The sequence below is a fragment of the Bombyx mori genome, chromosome 21 (assembly GCF_030269925.1).
Source record: "Bombyx mori chromosome 21, ASM3026992v2".
In the NCBI taxonomy this organism is placed as follows: Eukaryota; Metazoa; Arthropoda; class Insecta; order Lepidoptera; family Bombycidae; genus Bombyx; species Bombyx mori.
In genome coordinates, this window is record NC_085127.1 from 1,081,491 (window position 1) to 1,107,340 (window position 25,850).

General features: G+C 40.3%; 4 protein-coding genes across 4 annotated transcripts; 2 read left to right on the forward strand and 2 right to left on the reverse strand.

The window, feature by feature from the left end:
- Positions 1–4,701: 4,701 nt before the first annotated feature.
- Positions 4,702–7,163, reverse strand: LOC101736969 (retinol dehydrogenase 13). The gene has a single exon (XM_038018622.2). It carries the CDS (start codon positions 6,917–6,919, stop codon positions 6,020–6,022), a length of 900 nt encoding a protein of 299 aa, XP_037874550.1. The 5' UTR covers positions 6,920–7,163; the 3' UTR covers positions 4,702–6,019.
- On the forward strand, positions 6,462–12,750 carry LOC101737101 (uncharacterized). Its single transcript, XM_062674597.1, has 4 exons — positions 6,462–6,530; positions 9,372–9,521; positions 9,877–10,017; positions 12,552–12,750. The coding sequence occupies exons 2-4, from the start codon at positions 9,480–9,482 to the stop codon at positions 12,735–12,737; spliced, it is 369 nt and encodes a 122-aa protein (XP_062530581.1). The 5' UTR covers positions 6,462–6,530; positions 9,372–9,479; the 3' UTR covers positions 12,738–12,750.
- A 754-nt stretch (positions 12,751–13,504) lies between these two features.
- LOC134200831 (uncharacterized) lies at positions 13,505–16,069 on the forward strand. Its single transcript, XM_062674598.1, has 4 exons — positions 13,505–13,666; positions 13,807–13,956; positions 15,043–15,180; positions 15,568–16,069. Exons 2-4 carry the CDS (start codon positions 13,921–13,923, stop codon positions 15,715–15,717), a joined length of 324 nt encoding a protein of 107 aa, XP_062530582.1. The 5' UTR covers positions 13,505–13,666; positions 13,807–13,920; the 3' UTR covers positions 15,718–16,069.
- Positions 16,070–16,176: 107 nt separating this feature from the next.
- On the reverse strand, positions 16,177–24,313 carry LOC101737246 (neither inactivation nor afterpotential protein G). The gene is made up of 11 exons (XM_021347513.3): positions 24,140–24,313; positions 23,230–23,432; positions 22,621–22,845; positions 21,975–22,184; positions 20,782–20,945; positions 20,257–20,417; positions 19,834–19,955; positions 19,583–19,766; positions 18,878–19,019; positions 17,880–18,038; positions 16,177–16,367 (listed from the first exon to the last, which is right to left on the reverse strand). The coding sequence occupies exons 1-11, from the start codon at positions 24,264–24,266 to the stop codon at positions 16,238–16,240; spliced, it is 1,827 nt and encodes a 608-aa protein (XP_021203188.2). The 5' UTR covers positions 24,267–24,313; the 3' UTR covers positions 16,177–16,237.
- Between the last annotated feature and the right edge of the window lie 1,537 nt (positions 24,314–25,850).

Consider the following 25,850-nt stretch of genomic DNA (forward strand, 5'->3'; position numbering starts at 1 on the left):
TTAATCTATTCTCAATTTGACAACAGACGTCAAGAACAAAAGTTTGACAATAAATAGTAAGCATGCGCGTGTGCGTCAAATACATGGTATGTAGTGTGTGTAATGTTTTATTTATTGATTTAATGTATCTTTTATGCATTATTAAAAAAAAAATTAGCACTGTGCACTTCTTCTCTATATTCTCTATAAGTGTGGAAAATTTCATACTCCTCCGTCCGCGCAATTTTCGTAAAAAGGGATACAAAGTTTTTGCTTCACGTATTAATATATAGATATTGTCACAAGTGTCTGACGTGTCGGGTGGGCTATGTACGATTGACCATATCAAGCGATGTACAAAGCCGCATGCGCTACTAAACTGTGTTCCTACATGTTGTTTAACGACTGTCCCACTTTTCAAAGAGGATCACATTACGGGTCCGCTGCAGAAATAGGAGGGGATTCGGTACTAGTACTCCATAGGGCTCCGCATGAGGCGACTAATTGTAACTGTGGCGAACACCCCAACAATATGATTCCTATCTACAGTCATTGTTTGCTGTTGCCGCCAAAGTCTACAATTATTAACATCTCGTAACATAAAGTTTTTGCGAAATAAATAAATAAATTGAAACACAGTGAAAATGCCTAAGATATTTCCTTACTATTTAATTCCGACATAGAAATAAAATATGAATATGTATATTTAACTGGATAAACTGGGGAGAAAGGATGGAATTGTGTGTTTCGAATCTTTAAGCTAGTTAAAAACTCATTACTTACACAGGGTGGAATGGAGTCGTTACGAGTATTTTAGAGGAAGAGGTAGATCTAAGAAGAAATGGATGGATTGCGTGAAAGACGATATGATTAAGAGGGGAGTGAGCGAAGAAATTGTATATGATAGAGGAGTATGGAAGGAGAAAACATGTTGCGCTGACCCCAGGTAACTGAGAGGAGGGCAGAAGAATGATTATTACCAGAATTGTAACCTATTAGTTCCTCGGATCAACGCAATCTGCAGCGCGGTTGAATCAAATCTCTCTGTATACTAGACTCAGAGTGTATAATGCCTAGGCTTGTCAGACGTCGCATATTGTAGGCTTAGTTTAAAACGTCCCGGCGGGACTGACTTTGTCCGTAGTCGAACCGTACGATTACAATTGTATTGATTTTTATAAGTATGTTAAAACAGATAAAAATATATTAAAGCTGACTTGCTCCTCGAAGAAATATCAAAAAAAATAAAATAAAGAATGTCACTATATAATTTTGTTTTTTATTTGTCCCGGGTTAAAAAACTAAATTCCCGTATTTTTTTTTGCTTATTTAAGCATTTGCCTTTTTATAGGCTGAAAAAAATCTGGCAACCCTTATGCCCCTTTTCCAATGAAAGAGGGTTACAAGGTACTGCCGTAACACGATAGTAGTAACAAACACTATTCCAAAACTTCAAGAGCTCATTAAATATGAATGTCACTGTAAGAGTTCGGTAAATAATATATATTATATAAATATAGCAATATACATCATCACTACAGAGTATAAAAGAGTCGCTTTCTCTATCCCTATATCTGTCTCTATGTATGCTTAAAATTTTAAAACTACGCAACGGATTTTGATGCGGTTTTTTTTAATAGATAGAGCGATTGAAAAGGAAACTTTATAAGGTCGGGTCGCTAAAAGACCTATATATTTCAGTGGCAACATTGTTAGGGTGACAGTTTTAAACTTCAATGGGTTATTTATCGTCTAATCTTTTCAAACTCCGGCTTCTTGTTAAACTTTTATTTGTCCCACGATCTGTGGTAGTCACGGCCTATGCTAAGTCACATATCTGTTTGCCTAAGTTAAGATTCCAGAGATACAGTCCAACAATGTAGTTTCACACACGCACGTCCTATTCTCACAGCGAGTTTCAGTCACTGTTCTAAAAAAGAAACTGCCAATATAAAGCTATCAGTAATTTTCGAAAAGGCTACATTGTCAATTCTGTTTTAGTTTTTTTTTAAATCATAAACGCAACAGTTCTTCTTTTAAGGTGCCAGTAACTATATCAGCTACTAACCATGAGAATTCGTCAGCATAATTCAAGTTACTTGTATTCTTCACTTCACTTCAGGAAACGGAATGTTTAATGGATACTTCCTATCTGTATAATATGTTGAGTGCTGCAATGCGCTAACAAGAAATGCAAAGGGATGCAGTTTTGAAAAGTCTCAATTTTCATTTTTCTGAAAGTCTTCAGACTTGTGAAGCTTGATTATAAATCCTCACGGTTATTGTAAAGTGAAAATTATCGGTAACAGCTTACTATAAAAGTAGTCGCCAACTTGCAAGGTCATCGAAGACAAAACTTCATCGTCACAATTATTATCATCGTCCCCCGTTGAGTATGGGTCGAACACGAACCCAGTAGCTCTTCACATTAGCTGGTGCAGCGTTCCTCGACGATTTCACTAAGTGTTTGCTTCAACTTGTGAGAATCGCCTCTCAAAACCCCTCGGAGGCCATCGGCTATATTATCTACTAGCATTGTGTCCAGTCCATCCCGATCAAGCTTACCAGTTCTTGTATACACAAAGCATAAACTCTGTATGCAGTTACAAAACGACCTTGTAAAGTCAGTGCCGTATTTCCGGTCATGATTCCGACATGGCTCACAATGGAGCATGATTATGAATAATTTAACACATCATATTTACAACGAAAGACAAAGATATTTAAATGTCAAAAGTATGATATAATTGAAGTATGTCCCCCTCCCGTCGGCTTGCTTTGACCGTCCTGAGAGAAGAAGCACAACATTTGGCGAAATCTCAATGATCTGACGCTATTATATGAGCATGATCGCAAGCAGGCTGGACTGTGTATACATGGGTCGCTGTGGCCATCTCCCATGGGATGTTACGACAGTAATTCATTGTGATGTAAATATAACTACTAACATAGGTCTAAGTCTTATTAACAATTTATATGAGTCATGGTTACTTACAATAAAAACATTATTATTATTATTTTTCTAGATTTCCCCTTTCTCAGCCCAGTCTATCGACAGAGCCGGCAGGACTGTATATACGGGCTTTTGGCCAAGTAACATACAGTAGCTATGAGTTATTAGGCTAGTTTTTATTGCGTGTAGTATTCTTCAAGCTGCAGGAACTTTCTCACTATTCTGCACGTATTTAGTATAGCTGCTTTTTGTATATTATTATTATTATTATTATATGATATGAATCAATCAGTAAAAATCCAAAATCCAACTCGTTTCCACTGCCGGGTATTTCGCGGAACACCCACCCGTCATTCCATCAACTGTGGCGTAATAATTCAGTTCCCATTTTATATTTCACCCACAAGGAGAGTAGAAGTAAGGAGTAACATCTCAGTATGTTAAACAGTGTTTGCCGAAAGTGTTTTTTACTGGTGGTACGACCTCTTGTGAGTCCGCACGGGTAGGTACCACCACCCTGTCTATTTCTGCCGTGAAGAAGTAATGCGTTTCGGTTTGAAGGGTGGGGCAGCCGTTGTAACTATACTTGAGACCTTAGAACTTATATCTCAAGGTGGGTGGCGCATTTACGTTGTAGATTTTTATGGGCTCCAGTAACCACTTAGTACCAGGTGGGCTGTGAGCTCGTTGAACCATCTAAGCAATAAATAAAAAAGTGAGCAAAAGAACGTGGTGCCATAATGGCAAGTGGAAATATTTAAAAAACAGCGTCATCAACTACCACATTTCATTTTAATCCAGCACACTTCACTCTTTTTAAAACTGTTATGTTCATACCATTTTAACTTCCTACGCTAGCGCTATTTTGGTGAGTCTCCCAACAATGACTTGCTGTTTGCAGATGGACAGTTTTTCAACTTGTTCCCTAAGCATGATTGTGATCCTTACCTCTACCCTCCATTCCTCCCTTCGAAATACAGATTACACCGGAATACAGATTATCCAAATTAGAAGTGATTTTATTGAGCTCACTGCAATGTCGTTTAACGTTTCTTGAACTAACTAGTCGACGCCTCTAATTATGGATAAGTTCACAGTAAAGATTTTGAAACATACACGTTATTACTGGTGGTTAGTCGCCTCTTAAGCCTGCGCGGTTTAGTAACCCTGCCTGTTTTTGCCGTGAAGCAGTAACGCGTTTCGGTTTGAAGGGTAGAGCGTCCGTTGTACTATAATTATGGTCTCATGGTGGGTCCGTTGTACTGTAATGGTGGTTTCAAGGTGGGACGCGGTATTCACGTCGTTGATTTCTATCGGCTCCTGCGGCCACTCAACACTAGATCCGCACGGAGTTCGTTCGGTCATCTTAGCAAAAACAAAAAACATGTATGATTTTCATTCCGCATGCAAAAAGAATGCTTAAGACTCTGTTAGTTCATATTCTTTGTCAACATAAATGACGCACGCGGTGACGCACGAGACATTACAAAAAAACGATTTTATTTTATGCATTTACTCGATGAAGGTCACCAGGAAGCGGTCGAGGAATGTATTAGTAAAAAAAATATATACACTTTTAACTGCGAATCAAGATATTTTTAATCATGTAAATTACGAATCCTTGTTTTCTCAAATGAGTGAGCCAATGATGAGTGAGCAGAAAATTTTAAAACGGAATTTTTGAAAATTCATTGATATGAAACTGCTAATGCTCTGATGCTTTCAAATTAAATAAGTGGAAGTTAGTTAGTGGAACAAAACGCCTGAAGTCAATTTAATACTAAAACATTTATTTGAGTTGAAATAAAATAAAATATTGTGCGTAAACACAAAATATGTTCAGGCGTTTCAAGTTTTTTTTTAAATTAAAATTACTTATCTAAAAATAGATCTGATTCAATTTTATTTTCAATTGCATCGAAAGGATATATCCGTGTGTTTAATCACAATAATGTTTATTTGTAAAAAACTGAAAACAGGCAGTAGGTAAATGTTTTTGAGTTTTCGCATGTATGAACAGGTAGGTACTTTTGTGTATTTTATAGTATTACCTACTAGCTGAGCCGGCAAACGTTGTTTTGCCATGTTTATAAGATTTCTATAGAATTTCTAGTTTATGAAAAAAAAATTAACTTATTGTAAGTGTGTAAGGGTGTAGTAAATGAGTGAAAGAAGTATGCATGAGATTTTATTTAACGATCTGTCGTCATTACAGCGAGCAGTGTGCTTAGTGCGAGTTTTTTTATAGGACCGTTTGCCGTTAGGGGCATTGTTGCAACTGCATACAAAATTGGGTTAACTTTTACGCTATCGAGAACGTTTGAAGTCGTCGTGGCCTAACGGATAAGACGTCCGATGCATTCGTGCTGAGCGATGCACCGGTGTTCGAATCTCAGGCGTGTACCAATTTTTCTAATGAAATACGTACTCAACAAATGTTCACGATTGACTTCCACGGTGAAGGAATAACATCGTGTAATTAAAATCAAACCCGCAAAATTTTAATTTGCGTAATTACTGGTGGTAGGACCTCTTGTGAGTCCGCGCGGGTGGGTACCACCGCCCTGCCTATTTCTGCCGTGAAGCAGTAATGCGTTTCGGTTTGAAGGGTGGGGTAGCCGTTGTAACTAAAACATGAGGCCTTAGAACTTATATCTCAAGGTGGGTGGCGCATTTACATTGTAGATGTCTATGGGCTCCAGTAACCACTTAACACCAGGTGGGCTGTGAGTCCGTCCACTCATCTAAGCAATAAAAAATAAAAAAAAACTCGCACTAAGCACACAGGGGTAGAGCGAAACTCGTTATTAATTTTCATGTAACACTTGTGGTAAACACTTGATCGATCCATCTCTTATAGATGAAATAACATATTGAATGCGTAGAGATTGGCTGTGGGTTTTTGACAAAAGTTTGGGGATATTTCGCATCCCAGAGACTACACTACAGCACTACTGAATAAAATAAATCATTGAAGACAAGATTAGTATAAAACACAGAACACTCTGAACATCAAAATCGGTTCAGTCTTTTTGCAACTTGCAATTATAACAGTATAACTAAGTTTTTAGTATGGTCGTCATCAGCCTAACTCTCCCAGTCTTCTTCTGCACTGATTTTTACGAGCCTCTTCGATTCTTCCCAAACTCTTCTAGTAAGTCCAGTATCACTTACCGACCAATGCCTCAAGAATTTTTCACAAAACTTGTAATGTTGATTACTAATATTCACCATTTCCGGAGCGGAGGCCAAATATGATATCTGCCTACCAGCATCTTCTTTTTCTTGTCCGATTATATTCACGAAAAATCTAGATATCTCCTTTATGAATCCAGGTAGGTTTGTCAATATATCTGTGTCTTTGACTACGAAGGGATCGTATGTGTTAGCAGTGACGCCACTGCCTTCTAGTCTCCTGGACAATTCGGCATTGAACAAGACCATCGCTAATTTTGAGTTAGCCAATGACGTCACGATTGAATACCGACCAACGTCATTCCAGTGATCGAAGTCTATTTCTCCTAAGTACATTGCAGCCGCAGACCCGTTGATAATACGACTCGGAGATGACGCTTTAAGTCTTGGCAACAATAGGAACGTGAGTAAGAAAGCGCCGTAAAAGTTTATCTGCATGGTGAGGTTTAGACTATCTGTTGTCACTGCGTCTGGTAGTGCGATCGCGCCAGCATTGTTGATCAAAACATCTACTCTTCCTTCCGTATTGATCTGGTTAGCGAAATTTCGCACTGATTTCAAAGAGCTCAGGTCTAGTTGTTTGTACGCAACGTTAGTGTTTCCTGTTGCCTTGATGATTTCTTCACGAGCCTTTCTTAGTTTTGTTTCGTTGCGACTAGCGATGATAACTCTAGCGCCTTTGTCAGCTAAATCTTTAGCAGCTTCAAATCCAACACCGGCACTGCCTCCAGTTATGATGACAGTTTTGCCGTCCATTCGTGCTTTTGATTCGCATTTCACACTCGAGAACATACTGAACACAAGGAAAAATCTTTTATGACTGACTCTGAGCGTTTGATGTTGTTATTATTTTTGTCTCAAGGCAAAAAGGGTATGAGATGCTACCGCGTGTTCTCGTTTAGAGGTCGTTTCCATCACTGTTGATTCAAATTTTAACAGAAATCGATACTTTAAAATCGCTTTCAATATTTCGATTTATCTTTGGATAAGAACTGGTTTAATGAGGAATCGGTGCATTCCGGTTTTATGAGAAAAAAAGTTGTAGTCTATAGACTCCGTCATATTCACAATTTTTGTTCTTTTTGTGTTATATACCGAATGTTCCATGAAGAGTATCCTGAGAATATAGTTAATTGAGGTAATTTTTGTATTTACAGCCTAATACCGGGTCAAAAGTATCACCTGGACCCACTGCGGTCATCTTGCTTGCTTCGAAATTAATACCTTCACGGTGTCTCTCGAGCGCGGAAACGTCATTCTTTAAATGAAGTTTGAGTAGTATTTTGGTTGGTATCGGCTTAGCTGTTCCCATAGCATTACCGATAATCACGAGCGACAGTTACTAATAACCATAAAACGGTTCGTTTTTTTTCCCTACTTAAGCTGATAGCCTTGAGAGGCTATTTCAGCGTTTTTACTGGTGGTAGGACCTCTTGTGTGTCCGCGCGGGTAGGTGCCACCGCCCTGCCTATTTCTGCCGTGAAGCAGTAATGCGTTTCGGTTTGAAGGGTGGAGCAGCCGTAGTAACTATACTGAGATCTTAGAACTTATATCTCAAGGTGGGTGACGCATTTACGTTGTAGATATCTATGAGCTCCAGTAACCACTTAACACCAGGTGTGCTAGGAGCTGGTCCAACCACCAAAGCAATAAAACAAATATCCTTAACTAGTAGGTGAGCTCACGGGGCTCAAACCGGAGTGATGTTAACACTGACCCTAGCAAGAGCAGTGCTTCGCAGAATCTACCACCGGATCGGGAACACGACCCACTGAGAAGATCCAGCGAGAAACTCAGCGGGCTGTGTCTGTGGGTTAATTCCCTTGTCGAGCCCTTCGTCGCAAGCAACGGGTTCGACGAGGACGGTGACCGATGCTTGAGATACCTAAAAGCCCCGTTAATGGATCGGGAGGATCCGTAATGACGTGTTTTGGGCGACGTCGACATGGTTCGTACGCTCGTCTGCTTACAATGTAAATAAAAAACCTAACATTAAATAAACAAAAAAAGACTTGAATTCGTAAATTCATAGTTACGCTCATCGTATGTGACATGATTATATTATTTATAAGATATTCCAACATTGTTCTCGGTTTTATCAAGTAATTTAATTAAACGCCATTAGGAAGTTTGGCCTTGATTAAACTACCTCTATTCTATAGTGAAATTTTTTGACGAGAAATTTGGTAAAAATCTGAATTGCAATAGTAAAGTGCTCTGAGGAATTGTTCGAGATGATACCTGCATCTCGTTTTTACCATCGCACCGCCCGCCACCGAAGTAGAGTTCATCCATACTACCTGGAGCCACTGCGGTCATCCATAGTGCGTTTTCAGAGGTCTTTTTTGCCACGTACCATTCGGCTATGGAATGAGCTCCCATCCACGGTGTTTCCCGAGCGCTATGACATGTCCTTCTTCAAACGAGGCTTGTGGAGAGAGTATTAACCGCGGTAGGCAGCGGCCTGGCTCTGCCCCTGGCTTTGCTGAAGTCCATGGGCGACGATAACCACTCACCATCAGGTGGGCCGTATGCTCGTCTGCCTACAAGGGCAATTAAAAAAAAAACATTCAAATACTTTTTCAACCATACACATAATGTGTAAGGATCGTTACTGATTCAGTCTAGTCAGGAAATGTTTCCAACAAAACGAACATTCTAGAGCGTGAATTTCATGATTATACAAACGAGATTCTAATTCGAAATTTTGGATTGCGATCAGTACCTACCATGTTAAATGATCCGTGAAAATAAAGTTTTTGATGCTATTTATGATTCTTGTTATAAACTATCGGACTCGCGGCGGCTGTGACCGTTTTTATTTTATTTAAACCCGCTAAAATAATGAGAAGATTTTTTTTCATTTTTATTATCATTTTAGTATCGGCAGTCATGCTTTGTTATTGCGTAAGTTCTACCTACCTTGCCGTCTGGAAATCTTTTTGCTACTATTGAATTTAATTTTTTTTAAACTTTCCTCCTCCTCTACGGTATTTCTCGAGCGCTATGACATGTCCTTCTTCAAACGAGGCTTGTGGAGAGTATTAAACGGTGGGCAGCTGTTTGGCTCTGCCCCTGGCATTGCTGACGTCCATGGGCGATGGTAACCACTCACCACCAGGGCTTGCAAGCTCGCCTGCTTACAAGGACAATAAAAAATGCTGTAGCTTAAAAACAACAATTAATTTCTGCCTCTCCCTAATCCCTTCAACTGGTTTCGGTAATATTACATTCATATTCGCAGGATTTCCGTCAGGAACGTGCAAAAGTCAGGTACTGCAATCCGAAGTACTTGACCGACTGCGTTGTCTTCACCGGCAGGAAGAGCAGGCACGAGCCATACCTGACCAACATGACGGGCACACTTGTCGTGCCGTTTGGAAACAATGTTACCGTACGTACGATTCTCGGGGAGGTCTCTCGTATTCTCCCACAACGAGTTCTTTAAGGAAGATGACCGGTACTTGAAGAGATTTTTCGAGCGATGCCAGATTTGTGTTACCCCGTCGCCTGGGATATACAATTAGCAGCCACAACGATAAGAAGGTTATCGTGTCGCGCCGTTTTTTCGAAGTATTGTTCTGATGCTACCTTAAAATACTTACGTTGTAAATTTAGATCGTCTTGAAGGTCGACATTCCTTACGTACCACAGTGCTCCGACAGCTATCCTGCAGAAATGGGATTGGATGACCTGGATAGGTGTATGTGTATGTGTAACCAGAATTGTGTCATGCTATTTGTTCACAGATCGCTTTGACGCTACAGATGAAATCTGGCGGCGATTTCCGCGTGACCACCAAAGTCTGCGAAGCGTTTCAGTCCAAGTGGATGAAGGAGTTCACGATTCGACACACCAACCTAACTTTGGGCCATTGTCCGTATCCACCCGTGAGTATAACCCATAATGCCGTACTCATAAAAGCGACGTAAGTAAATTTAGCTAGTGTTTTGCTTTTTTCGATTTTATATGAAACTGATATTCAATACAAAAGTCGTAACGATTTCTCTAGAATACCTACTCGCGAAATGGCCTATTCCTATTCGTAATTTTTTGTAGTAAATAATACGTGTAAGCGAATACGCAAGAAATGGTATTATGAAGAAAGCAAATAGGTAGTTTTTAAAATTTTAAAGTGAGGAAATCTAGTCGTCTCTCTCCCACAGTCTCTCATGCTTCTTTTACATACTTTCTATTAACTTGGCTTGTATGTTGTATGCACGAATGTACACTAGGTGGATCGACATACCCGATCCTTTGGACCGAATGGTGAACGGTTGACGTCGCCCTAAGCACCTCATTACGGATCCTCCCGATCCATTAACGGTGCTTTTAGGTACCTCAAGCAACAGTCACCGTCCTCACCGAACTCGTCATTTGCGATGAAGGGCTCGACGAATAAATTAACCCATAGACACAGCCGACTCAGTTTCTCGCCGGATCTTCTCAGTGGGTCGTGTTTCCGATCTGGCGGTAGATTCTGCGAAGCACTGCTCTTGCTAGGGCCAGCGTTACCAACACTTCCGGTTTGAGATCCAAAAGCTCACCTAAACGCTAGTGAAGCTGAAATAGCCTCTCAAGGCTATCAGCTTAGGTAGGGAGAAAAAGAGGAGGATCGAGACCTTGTTTACCCACCTTAGCCAAAACCAATAGCGTTCGCAAGCGAAAAATAAAATATTAATATTAAGAAACAGTTCTTACATATGGCGACGCGTAGCCACATCATACATACTACTATATTTAGACTGTATATATCCATATATACACTATCATATACGGCTTCCGTCGCCATGTCAGCAATGGGTTTTACGTGCGTGAAAAAATGTCTAATTTGGCAGTCGCCAAGAGTCATGAGATATGATGAAACGAATCATTTCGGAAACATAACAAACTATTATTAGTAATGATAACAATCTTATTATACTACTCAATAGCAGCCGTATTTAGCCGATTGTTGAGGGGGAGGGGGGGTTTATGTTTTCGGAGCGTACGGATGCCTAATATTCGTTACCCGCTATTGTCTAACTCTTTTGCCACATTTCTAATAATTCGTTTATTGTTTAAGGGCAGATCTCAACTATTTATCTCCATTGTGGAAGGTTTTTTATTGCCCTTATAGAGAGTCGAGCATACGGCCCACCTGATGGTGAGTGGTTACCGTCGCCCATGGACTTCAGCAATGCCAGGGGCAGAGCCAAGCCGTTGCCTTCCAAGTGAACTTATTTCAATGTAGTATTTGTGAGAAAAAAAAAGAGGTATCATCTTTGGTACAGTTAATGTAATCTATTTCAAATATATCTTTCTAATACTACTATATTTTTTATTAGAACCTTGAAAAAGTTGCATAAAATATTTCTTTCGTAACGAAATAAATTCAGAGTGTCAAATAAATTAGCTGAAGAATAGCTAGACTGGATTGTAGGAAGGTTTAACGACGAAGAGAAGATGTTCCACTGAGCGGGTGATAGTGCTCGGTAGACCTGGTGGTACAGTAGACTCGGTAGACCTATGTTTACTGGTGGTAGGACCTCTTGGGAGTCCGCACGGGTAGGTACCACCACCCCGCCTATTTCTGCCGTGAAGTAGTCATGCGTTTCGGTTTAAAGGGTGGGGTAGCCGTTGTAACTATACTGAGACCTTAGAACTTATATCTCTAGGTGGGTGGCGCATTTACGTTGTAGATGTCTATGGGCTCCAGTAACCACTTAACACCAGGCGGGCTATGAGCTCGTCCACGCACCTAAGCAAAAACTTCAGAGGTGTCAAGGGACACCCGGATGGAACGAAGTTCTTTTCGATTAATTAGTGAAGGAATTGTAATTTTTTTTTAAAGTTATAATAATAAATTACGGCATTATGAAGAAGAAAAAAACAATACTATGAACTAAATTACTATTGTTGAAACGCTATCTCGAGAAACTGTACTCATTACGCGGACCAATCGGATACGAGCAATGTCACGCGATAAGCGCTTACACGTTGATTGGTCAGAATGACGGATCTAAAAAGTGTCGTGACAACTTTTCGTAAGAATTTTTTCCATCTAGCCCCCTTTCACAACGCGCGATAAGGAACATCGTTCCAATAAAAAAAAACCTTTAGAATTGTTGATATGAGCGACGGTGATCACTCGAAATCGGATAATTGGATCCATAGTTTCTTGGAGTTCACTATTATATTATACCGTCGACTATTATATTTATATTTTATAATAGAACTATAAACCTGAATGCCGCGACACACCTTGGGAGATGAGGTCAAAATATCAAATGTACGCATTTACGTTGTAAATATCTATGGGCTCCAGTAACCACTTAACACCAGGTGGGCTGTGAGCTCGTACACTCATCTAAGCTATAAAAAAAAGGTTCGAACAAATAAATAGTCGTCACGATTCACGTACTCGTCGACATTAACTTTGCAGGGCAGATACCGTTATATGAATATGGAGCTACCGCCCAAGAACGTACCGATCCCCGTTGCGGACGGCGACTACTACATACGGTTCCAGATGCTGGTCACCGACACCAATGAGGAGATCTGCGACCTGATCACGTTCCTCCACTTCGAACTGAACAAGAAGCCCAAGAAGATTAATAAAAAAACATAATTAAAATTTTAAACTCGGTTTTTACTAAGTTCAACCCTATTGTCATGATTAAAGGTCTAATTAGTATTGTCCATACGTGATTCACAGTTCACTCGTATTTCTGCTAGTCGTAGGGCCTGGTGTAAACTCACACGATTCACTAGAGCAGGGGTGAGCAACATTTTTATTCAATGGACGAATTTAAAATTTAATATTTTTTTAAAACTCTTATTAATAATTTACGAAACTTTACTTAAAATAAATATTTGAATAAAAATATATAAAACTAGAAAAAAAGTAAACATTTCATATACAAATTTTAATGCGATATAAAAACAAACAAGTAAAGAACAGAAAACTAACAGAAACGAGGAAGTCGATAGAATAAATTCAATTTTAGGGATGCTTAGCGGGCTGTGTGTTGCTCATCCTTGCACTAGAGCAATAATTTTGATATCGAATAATAAACTATTGGCACTAAATGGTGGGTCTGGTGGTTGTGATTTAGCAGCGCGTCCCACCACACCAGCCTTGGGTTCAACATCGAAACAACCCGGGTAAGAGAAAATAGTAAACAGGCCAAATCGCTTCACGGTATTCTAAGCACAACAAATTATAACAATTACAAATAACACAGAATCATTTTAATTTTATTTTATAACCACAATAATTCCGTTCGTGACCGTGAACAGTTTGGACACGATGAGGGCCTCCTTATTGTTTTTATTTGTTCTGTGTTATGAAGTTGTTTTATGCTTTGTAAGTATTAAATGCGTGTATTGTAAGTCGGCACGGTTAGATCAGTATTGTGCGACGTATTTTAACCACGAAGCTGTCATGTACTCCGGTATAGAAGGTGGGGCCATGTCAGTGGCTTCGACTCATGTCTCAAGGTGGATACGGGTTTTCACGTTGTGATGTTTAAAGTTCCGACAACCACTTAATACCAGGTAAGTAAACGCGTCTGGCCATTCCCAGGAATATAAAATCCTCGCAAATGACCAACTTTGTGATAGCTATTGCCTTCGTCTATAAACCTTATCATAACATCTTTAAGCAATGTCTATTGTTGTTTTTTTTTCTGGCTCAGAAAGCAAACCAAGGGCAGAGCAGAATTGTGTATGCTAATCCAAAATATGTCCGAAACGTTCACATACTGACCGCTAGAGCGTCTAAAGGGAAACCTTACACTACTAACTTTACTATGGAAGCTTTGACCCAAATAGAAGATAACATCACGGTGAGTATACGTGGAAGGGTCGCGGAGCAAAAACCTTGTTCTTTTTTTTATGATTGAAAGATACTGGTGGCCCGGAGGTCTTTCCAGTTTCACCAGGATAGGTGGGCGAGCAAAGGCTCAGCCAGGAGGGGTGGGATTTACTAACAACTGCCCGAGCGCCTCCGAAGGAGACCTAACAACTCAAAAGCAATTGCTTCGCGAATGAATCTACTACCGGATCGGAATCGTGACCCGTTGAGAAGATCCGGCGAGAAACTCAGCGGGCTGATGCATGGGTTAGGTTGCACGTCGACCTCTTTGTCGAGTTCGACGAGTACGGTTACCGGGGTCCCTAAGCCTGCTCCTAGTGTTACAGCTGAAGGCGTCTAATGCAACGGTTATTGGATCTGATAGATCCGTAAGGACGTGACCTTGTTCTAACGTTTAGTAGCGGTAGGATTTGGGACTACGGAGAGACTTCGGTTTATCTGTGTTTATTTACTGTTTGTTTTGAGGACATTCTGGGACACATTCTGGGAGCTCTCTGAGGAATGCTTCGTGATTCTCCTACCGCCATACTACCTAGAACCATTGCGGCATTAGTGATGTACATGAGCGGACGGTAACCACTCACCATCAGGTCAGACTTAAGCTCGTCTGGGCAAAACTATGTAATATGATTTCAAATTAGTTGAGTTAATAAATTTGAACGATGAGCCGCGAATTTACATGTCCATCAAGAACAAAAAAATACTTTGCTATCTTTATAACAAAGAGCTATAAATAAGCGAACGAGCTCACAGCCTATCTCACGCTAAGTCCCTCCTCCGTGCGTTGTATTCCTCAGTGCTGAGGGTCGTAACCTTTACGGAGCACTTTTGTTAGGACTATGTTCTTCCATTCACTCCTGTCCTCCGCACAGCGGATAGCGACATTGATGCTGGATTCCAAAGTCGTCTTAATCTGATCGGACCAGCGCATGGGATTACGCCCTCTAGGCCTCTTTCCTTTCACTTTGCCGGTGATGAGAAGCCTTCGAGATTCGCGTTAAGTGGTTATCTTCTATCTTTAGACTTCAATATTCACGAGTTTAATTTATATTTTCAGATGATTGCAACTTACAATTTCAAAGGAATGAAGGTACAGTGGAAAGAGACATTTTGTAAAATTATCAGGTTCAAATGGGTTAAGGATTTTGTAAATGCATTCTTTCAGCCAGCTATCACGAGGTGTCCTTGGCCCGTCGTGAGTACTCTAGTCTTATAGCTTTTTATACGTAAGCACACTCAAGTGAACGAGAAAAGCTTAAACATAAATAAAATTATTTATTTTAAAGTTTAACATTTTAATAATTTTCTTTAAAAAATTTTTACTCACGAAAAGAGATTAAAGATTTTAAAATTGATTAGTCGTGATTATTTAATAATTACATGTGATTACTGGTGGTAGGACCTCTTGTGAGTCCGCATGGGTAGGCACCACCACCGTGCCTATTTCTGCCGTGAAGCAGTAATGCGTTTCGGTTTGAAGGGCGGGGCAGCCTCTGTAGCTATACTGAGGCCTTAGATTATATACTTTCTCACGGGCCTCAATTAGCTCTAATTCTATTTTGAAATTTTCATTGAATTCCAGGGTAATTATTCGATAATTGATATGGAACTACCACCGAAGAACCTGCATCTACCGTTATCTCAAGGTAAATTGGATCCGTCCGTGGACTTCCTGATAACCGGAACCAATACATATGTACTTCGGATTACGATGTTATTGGTTTTGACCTAATTGTTTCTAACGCAACCTTCCGATGTCTGGGTTTTTCGAACGGTTCGGTGACAAAAAAGAAAACACGCTTCAACAATTCGACAAAAAAAATATCCATGTTGAGTTTTACAGTTGCAGAACTGTTTTCTATGTGAATTGTGTGCGATTTAGATGATTTTTGACTATACCTAATTAGTGTTCAGGCCAGTGCCTTCAATTCTTTTATAGCCATGTCAAAGATGCTAGCCTTCTAAGGCGCTAAGCATCACAGTTTAATATCTTAATGTATTTCGCTATCATTCAATCATTCACTACCCGCTCTTCAAGCACGCTGTACATCTCTTAACTTAAATATTATAAGAATAACATCAAATGCTGGAGTTTTATTACCACAAGAAACTCCATTATGTATTAGAAGCCGGTACAATTAGTTTTATTTACATCGACGACTCGCGAAATCCTAATAAAATATCAAACACATCATATTTTAAATATTTATTTAAAGTAGACCATACAATTTCATTGTAACGATATTATGTATTCAAATATTATTTCGCATCATTTCACTGAGTTTTTCGGCCATAGCTATTAGCACAGAGTTCGGGTACAGAGACAACGGCGCCGGAAGTACGCTGGCGTCCATTATGCGAACGCCGGAAACTGATTTTAATCTGAAAAAAGAATTACAGGAACATACGTTTTAATTGGGCGACCAGACCAACTCGTGATCCACTTGGTGTTGAGAGGTTTTTTTTTTTATTGCTTAGGTGGATGGACGAGCTCACAGCCCACCTGGTGTTAAGTGGTTACTGGAGCCCATAGACATCTACAACGTAAATGCGCCACCCAGTATAGTCACAACGGCTACCCCACCCTTCGAACCGAAACGCATTACTGCTTCACGGCGGAAAATAGGCGGGGTGGTGGTACCTACCCGTGCGGACTCACATAAGGTCCTACCACCAGTGATTACGCAAATTACAACTTTGCGGGTTCGATTTTTATTACACGATGTTATTCCTTCACCGTGGAAGTCAATCGTGAACATTTGTTGAGTACGTATTTCATTAGAAAAATTGGTACCCGTCTGCGGGATTCGAACACCGGTGCATCGCTACATACGAATGCACCGGACGTCTTATCCTTTAGGCCACGACGACTTCAAACAACTTGCGGTCGGAGGTCTAGGGCAATCCTACCTACCCTTCATATAGTATCGGCATTCATTAGCTGCCTCGGGGACACACTGAGAGAAGATTGATTGAAGTTTTTTATGATAATTAGCTAGACTATTTCGCGACTGGAATAAGTAGGAGTAACCAGGCCTGATAACATTAAAAATTGGACTTCCGTGTTATTCGTCTCATCACTGCCAATATAAACATAAGCGAACATGATCAAGATACTGTTTACTTAAAATAATTGTCATACAGTTGGCACTTTATAATCTAAGATACACAGTGCGTAGGGCATATCAGTGAGCCCGGGTAGATACTATTATCGTGTCTATGTCTACGGCGAAGTAGTCATGCGTTTAGTTTGAAGAGTGGGACAATATTCTTAGAATACAATGGTAATATCTACCTCAAATCTATTTTTTTTCCTACCTAAGCTGGTAGCCTTGAAGGCCTTTTTTTTTATTTATTGCTTAGATGGGCGAACGAGCTCACAGCCCACCTGGTGTTAAGTGGTTACTGGAGCCCATAGACATCTACAACGTAAATGCGTCACCCACCTTGAGATATAAGATCTCAGTATAGTTACAACGGCTGCCCTACCCTTCAGACCGAAACGCATTACTGCTTCACGGCAGAAATAGGCGGGGCGTTGGTACCTACCCGCGCGGACTCACAAGAGGTCCTACCACCAGTGAAATGCCATGTCAGCGTAACCTAAAAAGTATGTGAGCTCACGGGACTCAAACCTGACAACGTTGCTAACCGAGCCCTTCGTCACAAGCAAAGGGTTCGGTGAGAACGATGACCGGTGCTTGAAGTACCTAAAAGCAACGTTAATGGATCCGTAATGACGTGTTTAGGGTCACGTCGACTGTTTACAATTCGATTCACAAGATCGGGTATGTGCATATCTCAAGATTGATTGACAGCATTCAATTTCAATCCTTAAAAAATATCAAAATATTTCAAAGCGATAATAACCATTATGAATATTGATATACGTACTGTAATTGGTCATCAACGACGGTTCCACCGGAGCAGGTCCCGGCGACGTGGTGACCGGTCACCGCGACCTCTCGTATCAGACACTCCAGATACGTATCCGGGGGAGTATTGATTTTTGCAGATTTTATCTTTCTTTCAAATTTCTGTTGCTTTTGCTGTCTGTATACAGGAGTAATATGTTATGTGAATAGAACCGCATTGTCTGTGCCGTTAAAATTGTTGATAGCATGAGCGACGGTGATCACTCAAGATCGGATAATTAGATGAATAGTTCCCTAGAGTTTGTGGCGGGTAGCCATCACAGCTCTATGTTCATATAACGGTATCTGCTCTGCAAAGATCCTGAGTCGGGCGTATGAATTTAAAAATCGTATTTTTAATCCATGTGGCGGTCGCACAAGATATTTGACAGATGCCTGAATCTTGCTAACAACATTATCAAGTTAAGTTCGCTTATATACAAGTTCGAAACAACAACATTAGGACCGTCGGTCTACCGATCAATATCTCCCGTTCGATGGAAGATTCCCCTATTGTCGTATATCTACAAGTTCACTATTATATTATACTGTTGACTCCTCCTGCTCCTTGTGTCGTGTTCTTCAATGCTGAGGGTGGTCACCCTTCTATATCACTATCTAAGTAATATCACTTTCTCTCTTACTTCTATATTTATATTACAGAACTCCTATAAATCTGAATGCCGAGACGCACGTTGAGAGATGAGGTCAAAACATCAAATGTATCGATGACTGTCCTACTCTTTAAGCCCATAGGCAGGATCATGACTACTACCCGTGCCTACCTCGAGTTTATGGCTCTGGTTAAAATCAGCACTAAATACCGATGAAGCGTCATTTTTAGCGCGAAGTAGCCTATTGCTGGGGCCAGACTGTACTGTTGCGGCCCGTGGGCCCAAACGGGCTGTCGACACTGCCCAGTCTATTCTTTCAGTCACTCAAGCCGAAGCATCCGACGATGATACAGAACTAGCTTACAATCTCAATCGCTTTCTGCTCCTCTGATCTTCCGACGTGTAGTTCCAGAAGGTAAGACAACGCTCAGGTCTGGGCCAGTGGATCTTTGCTCCCACGTCCTGAAACGGCTTTGTTGACACCAGCTGCTCTGCCCTCCTTATTGCTGTTGCATAATGTTTTTAACTGTTATTAGTTGCTCGGTACATACCAATGTATTTATGTTTGATTGTATGTAACGGAATCTTTGAAAGTTCTTTTTAAGTGAAGACGCCAGGTTAACTTACAAATATGCACACGCATCAAGAACCAATGGCAGTACAATAATTATTTAACTTCCCTCTAATAGCCTGACCGTTGTAACAATGGGATAAATTAATATGAAATTAATTGTTAGTTCGTTTTGCTATTTAAGTGTGTTTTATTGCTGTTTTTTTTTAAAGTAAATTTATTAGTAAACTCAAGAAGAACATAGCAAAAGTTGAAGGGACTATTCTATATCAGATTATCTCAAGTTAGGCGCATATCGCATTTGATTGACTGCGTGAACACTGCACACTGCATCAAACATTGGGTCAAAATCCCCGCAGCATTAAAATATTAGTCTACCTGCCCTTCGAAGCGACGCTGGTGGTCATTTCGCGGCTGCATCAATCAGGACAGTACACACCCACATGGTCTTAAAGCGCGTTCCACCACGACGGTCCTAATAAACCATTTACGCTTTACCTTGTATCATGCATCTAACATCCTCGAATCTCTTCAAGTACCGAGGGTCTACGAGGGGGGGACTTTTCGTGTTGGCATCCGCTAAGCTGACAGACCCTCGGCTGATGGGCTGGGTGCAAGTCGATAGGAACATGAACCCTTCCTTTCTTGTCGAGTTGTGAAATGGAAAGGTTGCGCGGAAGACCTAAAAACGAAAAGACTTAAAGTTTTTCTATGTGAACTTTTTGGAGCAATCTGGCCAAAGCTTTTACTTGAGGTTTGTAATTGGACAGATCCCGCAGCAGTCTCTCACTAGATGTTCCCATGGAGAACAGCATCACGGCAGACTGGTTCTGGTATTCGACTCCAGCGACAGGTGGGAAAGACAGTAGACCTGAAATATTAAAATAAAGCATTTCAATAATTATCGTGTAACTGCATTGAAAACAAGCTGTCCACAAAGACAAAAAATTAGGGACAAGGTTACTGGTGGCTCGAAGGACATTCAAGTTTGATAAGGACAAAGCGAACACCGGCTCAGCCAGGAAATACTAATAGGTCCCCCCTTTTGGTACTCATTGTGCTAGTCTACAAAATCAAATAAGAATCAAAAATGCATAGTTAGACTGAACATTATTTATTCTAGTAAGAGGTGGATTTCTGTCAGCGTAGGCTCTGTAAAATTACACTTTCACCTTCGCCTTTCCACAAGTATTCCCAGACGGTCGTCGCGGTGAATACCTTCGCCAGGGTTACGCTGATTGGCTTCTGGATGCTGACGTAGAGGGGAAAATTCATATGATCGTGCAAGTTCCTGCCAACGTGCTCGTTCACCACAACCGGCTTTATTTTCAATCTGTCATTGAAAGGTATTTTGTTTAGAAATGGTCATTAGAGTTAAAATTGTATTACTATTTTACAAAACACATCTTTCGCTGATGCGTATATTTCAAAGCTTGGAGATTTTGAATTCGAAAATGTCTGAGGAGCTAGCACTTGCATTCTCAATGAAGTTCATTTTACGCGAAATGTCTTCTGAGGGTCCCAAGAAAATATCTTAGCTGTTTTTTTCCCCTCAGAAACGTTTTAATATGTCTTAGCTCCAAGGTCTTGATCTCTTTCACAATATATTTGGCTTAGGAATAATCCCTCAATACATTATAGACCGTCCTCGTTTGGATCAGAGCCCATTCTTGCTAACCACAGCATATTGTACTTACTTCTGCAACAAATCTTTCGGTCCGATTCCAGACAGCATTAGTATCTGCGGTGTCTTAATGGCGCCCGCGCAAATAATGATGTCCTTGTTGATGAAAACGTTGTTAAGGTATCGATGGTTTAGCAAAATGTACAGAGACACTGCCTTCTTGTTTTCGAAGCGTATCTGAAAGATGTAAGACCCGGAATTTTTATTTTATGCCAACAATCATCCATCGCGTTCCTAACATTGGCACAAAGAAACAAATTTAGGAGTCGTGTAGGTTTTTTTTTTTTTTTTTTTATTGCATAGATATGTGGACGTGCTCACAGCCCACCTGGTGTTAAGTGGTTACTGGAGCCCATAGACATCTACAACGTAAATGCGCCACACACCTTGAGATATAGTTCTAAGGTCTCAGTATAGTCACAACGGCTGTCCCACCCTTCAAACCGAAACGCATTACTGCTTCACGGCAGAAATAGGCGGGGCGGTGGTACCTACCCGTGCGGACTCACAAGAGGTCCTACCACCAGTAATTACGCAAATTATAATTTTGCGGGTTTGACTTTGATTGCACGATGTTATTCCTTCACCGTGGAAGTCAATCGTAAACATTTGTTAAGTACGTATTTCATTAGAAAAATTGGTACCCGCCAGCGGGATTCGAACACCGGTGCATCGCTACATACGAATGCACCGGACGTCTTATCCCTTAGGCCACGACGACTTATATTGGACGAGGTATTATTGTAATACTGAGAGATTGCTGCCAATTCTCAGTTAAATCACCAGTAGATTTCTACAGCACGGAAAGAGATGAGGTGGTGATATTTCAGGCCATGTTAAATACAATTGATAGACTCAGCTAGTAAAACGAAGCTCATAGACATCACGTCGTGAAAGCTACTACCTATCTTAAGACATGAGCGCGAAGTCCAATAGTATTACTTACCAGTTGCTACCTTCAAACTGGAACGTATGACTGCTTCGAGGCAGAAATACTTAGGTAGGATGTTTGTAGTTCCTAATGCGGGATAACAATACACTCACGATTAGTTTACGATTGGAGTATAATATCAGAAAAGGCCATTATCCATTCTCCTGTGAGACCTTCAGTCGCCAATTGCCATACACACGGAAAGAGTTGTGATGCAGAGATGGAGGAAGGCGGAAACCACAAAGTCTGCTGAAATACATATACGAAAGACTTACTGAAATACCCTGGGTGTTCAGCAAAACGTGTAAGTTGTCTCTCTGCAGTGCCGGCTTCAGGTATGCGTCGAACGAGACGTGTCTGACACCGTCCTTAATTGTCGCTGTGGCTTTTTGAAACTTTGTGGACTTTGTCTTCGTCTGTCTGGATGCTTCTTTAAATGACGTCATTAGTTCGTCGCGGTGATTTTGTACTAGTTTCATTGGCGCCTGTAATTCAGCTCTTCATTGTTAGTTTACAACACAAACCTTTCTTTTTCATAAGACGAACTCAGTGACCCCTTAATACTAAGCGGCCAACGGAATTATAATTTGATAACAGGACAAAAAAAAAGAAAAATCAGTGGCACTGTTTGAGATGCTTGATGTATTGGTTTGAAGTCTTAAAGACATTCAAATGATGAGCCCTGTTCTTTTCACCAGTCGTTAACATAGGAAAAGGAGGTTTGGAATTAGAGTTTAAAATTGTGGTCATAGCAACAGTACTGAAGTGAAAGTGATTTTACGTACTGGTATGAAATATATTATTATTACTTTTTTCATGTCCTTTTTTGACAGATGAGCTATACGATTACGAATGCTCACCGAAGCACACCAAAGTTCAGGGAGTACTACAGTTAAACTTTTAACGTGTTTTAAACTTTACCATTGATTTTGGACAAAAGCCATCTTCGTAACAGGGTTCAGTGTCAAATTCACTCTCCGTTGTCCCAAATGCCTTCAAGAAGTATGGCTTCAAGTCCTCAAACGTCCAACCTTCGAAGCCGAGTTGAGACCATTTCTCGTAATCTCGGGGCGAACCAGATCCGTGAAGGAGGAAGTTTATTTGTCCGGAGCCGCCGAGTCCTTTTCCGCGTGGCAGGATTTGTGTCTTAAATATCGAAAAGTAATCCAGTTTATTGCGATGATAGGCAAATGATTGGTGGTGGTAGGACCTCTTCTGAGTCCGCGCGGGTAGGTACCACCGCCCTGCCTATTTCTGCCGTGAAGCAGTAATGCGTTTGGGTTTGAAGGGTGGCGCAGCCGTTGTAACTATACTGAGACCTTAGAACTCATATCTCAAGGTGGGTGGCGGCATTTACGTTGTAGATCTTTATGGGCTCCAGTAACCACTTAATACCAGGTGGGCTGTGCGCTCGTGCACCCAACTATGAATAAAAAAAAAAAGGAAACGTAGGATTTTCCCTATGTATATTTCGAAACCCTGCGACCTCTCCTTCGTCGTATTTTCTGCCCATAATAAAAGCTCGTTCACCTGCCGCCAAAGTCCAAAAGATGAGTATCTTTGTGGGACTGTTCTCACGGACCAGTCGTTCGGTCCCTGCTGAGCCGCAGTCGGCGTTAGAGGCATCCTGGTGAAGTAGCCCATTTGCTCACCAGCTTCGATTAGAAGGACTTTAGTGTTCGGGTCTTCGGAGAGGCGGGAGGCCAGGACGCAACCTGATGTGCCGGCTCCAACTGAAACAAATGTTGATAAGAAGGCCCATTTTCATCTGAAGTACCACCAACAACCGTATCAAGTTTCAAGACCATCTGATAAACCAAATGCGAATTTATAAATTACAAACCAAGAGACAAATGCTATTTTTTAAAATTTTTGGTTTATTGCCTTGTTTGGTGGACGAGCTCACAGCCCACCTAATGTTAAGTGGTTACCGGAGTTCATATACATCTACAACGTAAATGCCACCACCTACCTTGAGATATGAGTTCTAAGGTCTCAATGTAGTTACAACGGCTGCCCCACTCTTCAAACAGAAACGCATTACAGCTTCACGGCAGAAATAGGTGGTACCCACCCGTGCGTACTCACAAGAGGTCCTACCATAATCGTTTTTTTTTATATTAGAACACATTATATATTGCAGCTATGTATTTATTTTAAAATTGTATCTCAAGTAATTTAAGTTGTTGTTAAATACGTACAAACATAGAAGAAATTACATATAATTTGGTGTTTAATTACTGTAAACTTTATTGAAAATTTTCATAACATTGAACATGGACTAAAATATTAAATTCCAAATTTCGTAGATCAACAATTTTAACTCACTCAATAAATGTTCGAAAGAAATCGAAAACTTAAATGCTAAATCTAGCTACTACCAAGCAAAAGGCGCCGTGTTGCTTCACAACTTTCATAAGGAGTCACGAATGTAGCTTACCAATAATATAATCATATCTCTTTTCTGGCTTCTTAATAATACTGGAATACACGTTCGCATATCTCTGATATAAAACGTAAGACAAACATGCGAAAACCACACCTAAGACGTACGTATATATTGTCATTGTTATAAAACTAGATATAACACTTATTCGTCGCACATTACGATGGCATGTTTGTGATTTGTCTGAAGTTTCACGCGGGTTTTTTTTTTTACTTAATTGAATTAGAACGGCGTCGACAACATTTGGTTGGTTAGAACCGTTTAAAATTGCATAAGTAATAATAATAATAATACCTTTTATTTCCCATCACCTAAGTATTACATCTAAATATTCTTAAATAAAAAAGTATTTTTAAAAAAGTCGTCGTGGCCTAACGGATAAGACGTCCGGTGCATTCGTGTTGAGCGATGCACCGGTGTTCGAATCCCGCAGGCGGGTACCAATTTTTCTAATGAAATACGTACTCAACAAATGTTCACGATTGATTTCCACGGTGAAGGAATAACATCGTGTAATAAAAATGAAACCCGCAAAATTATAATTTGCGTAATTACTGGTGGTAGGACCTCTTGTGAGTCCGCACGGGTAGGTACCACCACCCTGCCTATTTCTGCCGTGAAGCAGTAATGCGTTTCGGTTTGAAGGGTGGGGCAGCCGTTGTAACTATAATTGAGACCTTAGAACTTATATCTCAAGGTGGGTGGCGCATTTACGTTGTAGATGTCTATGGGCTCCAGTAACCACTTAACACTCGGTGGGCTGTGAGCTCGTCCACTCATCTAAGCAATAAAAAATATATACATATATATATATGATTTTTACATTTTGATCTATTTTCAGTTTTTACATTATTATTTTTATATTAGATTTCTTTTTTCTTTATTGTTGTTTATTTGATTAGCTTACATCAAACTTTTTCTTCGATAGGAACCCCTCTTTGGGTATAGGCCTCCTCTAGCTTAATCCAATTTTCTTTTTGTTCTTAGCTCTTTTCATCCATTATTTTCTTCTTTTGTTTTATTGAAGTGCCAAGTGAAGTTAAAATTGCATATTGCATTGCAATTCGTATTTGCATTTATAATAATAATTCTGCAATAAAATTAAGTCTATTGTAGAAGATGATGAAGACAACGGATGAGTACCTAAACGGCCTATCTGATTGGAAATAAGAATCGATTCTAGTGGCTGCTTATCAATCTCAAAGGCTCGACAAACTTCCTTCCTCTTTATAAGATCCTAAGTATTTTTGTGTAGGAATAGGCAGGAACCCTCACGATGGAATTGGTATCAACATCACAAAATCAATGCCGGCGTCCGCTTGAGGAAATTAGTTAGAATTAACCTTTAATGCTGTACTTATCCTTATTAAAATATTTCAAATGTATGGCTACATTGACGCTACGAATGTAGGCGAAATAACAGTTGCTCGGCTAGTAAGATCTATTGATAGTATTCAAAATCATAATGGCATATTTTTTTCAATTGTCAGCACAGCTAGCTGCGGTCGCAGTGGTCGCCGTCTGTTGTATTTCTATCGAATGTTTTTTTTTATTTTTTATTGCTTAGATGGGTAGACGAGCTGTTAAGTGGTTACTGGAGCCCATGGACATCTACAATGTAAATGCGCCACCCACCTTGAGATACCTATAAGTTCTAAGATCTCAGTATACCTAGTTACAACGGCTGCCCTACCCTTCAAACCGA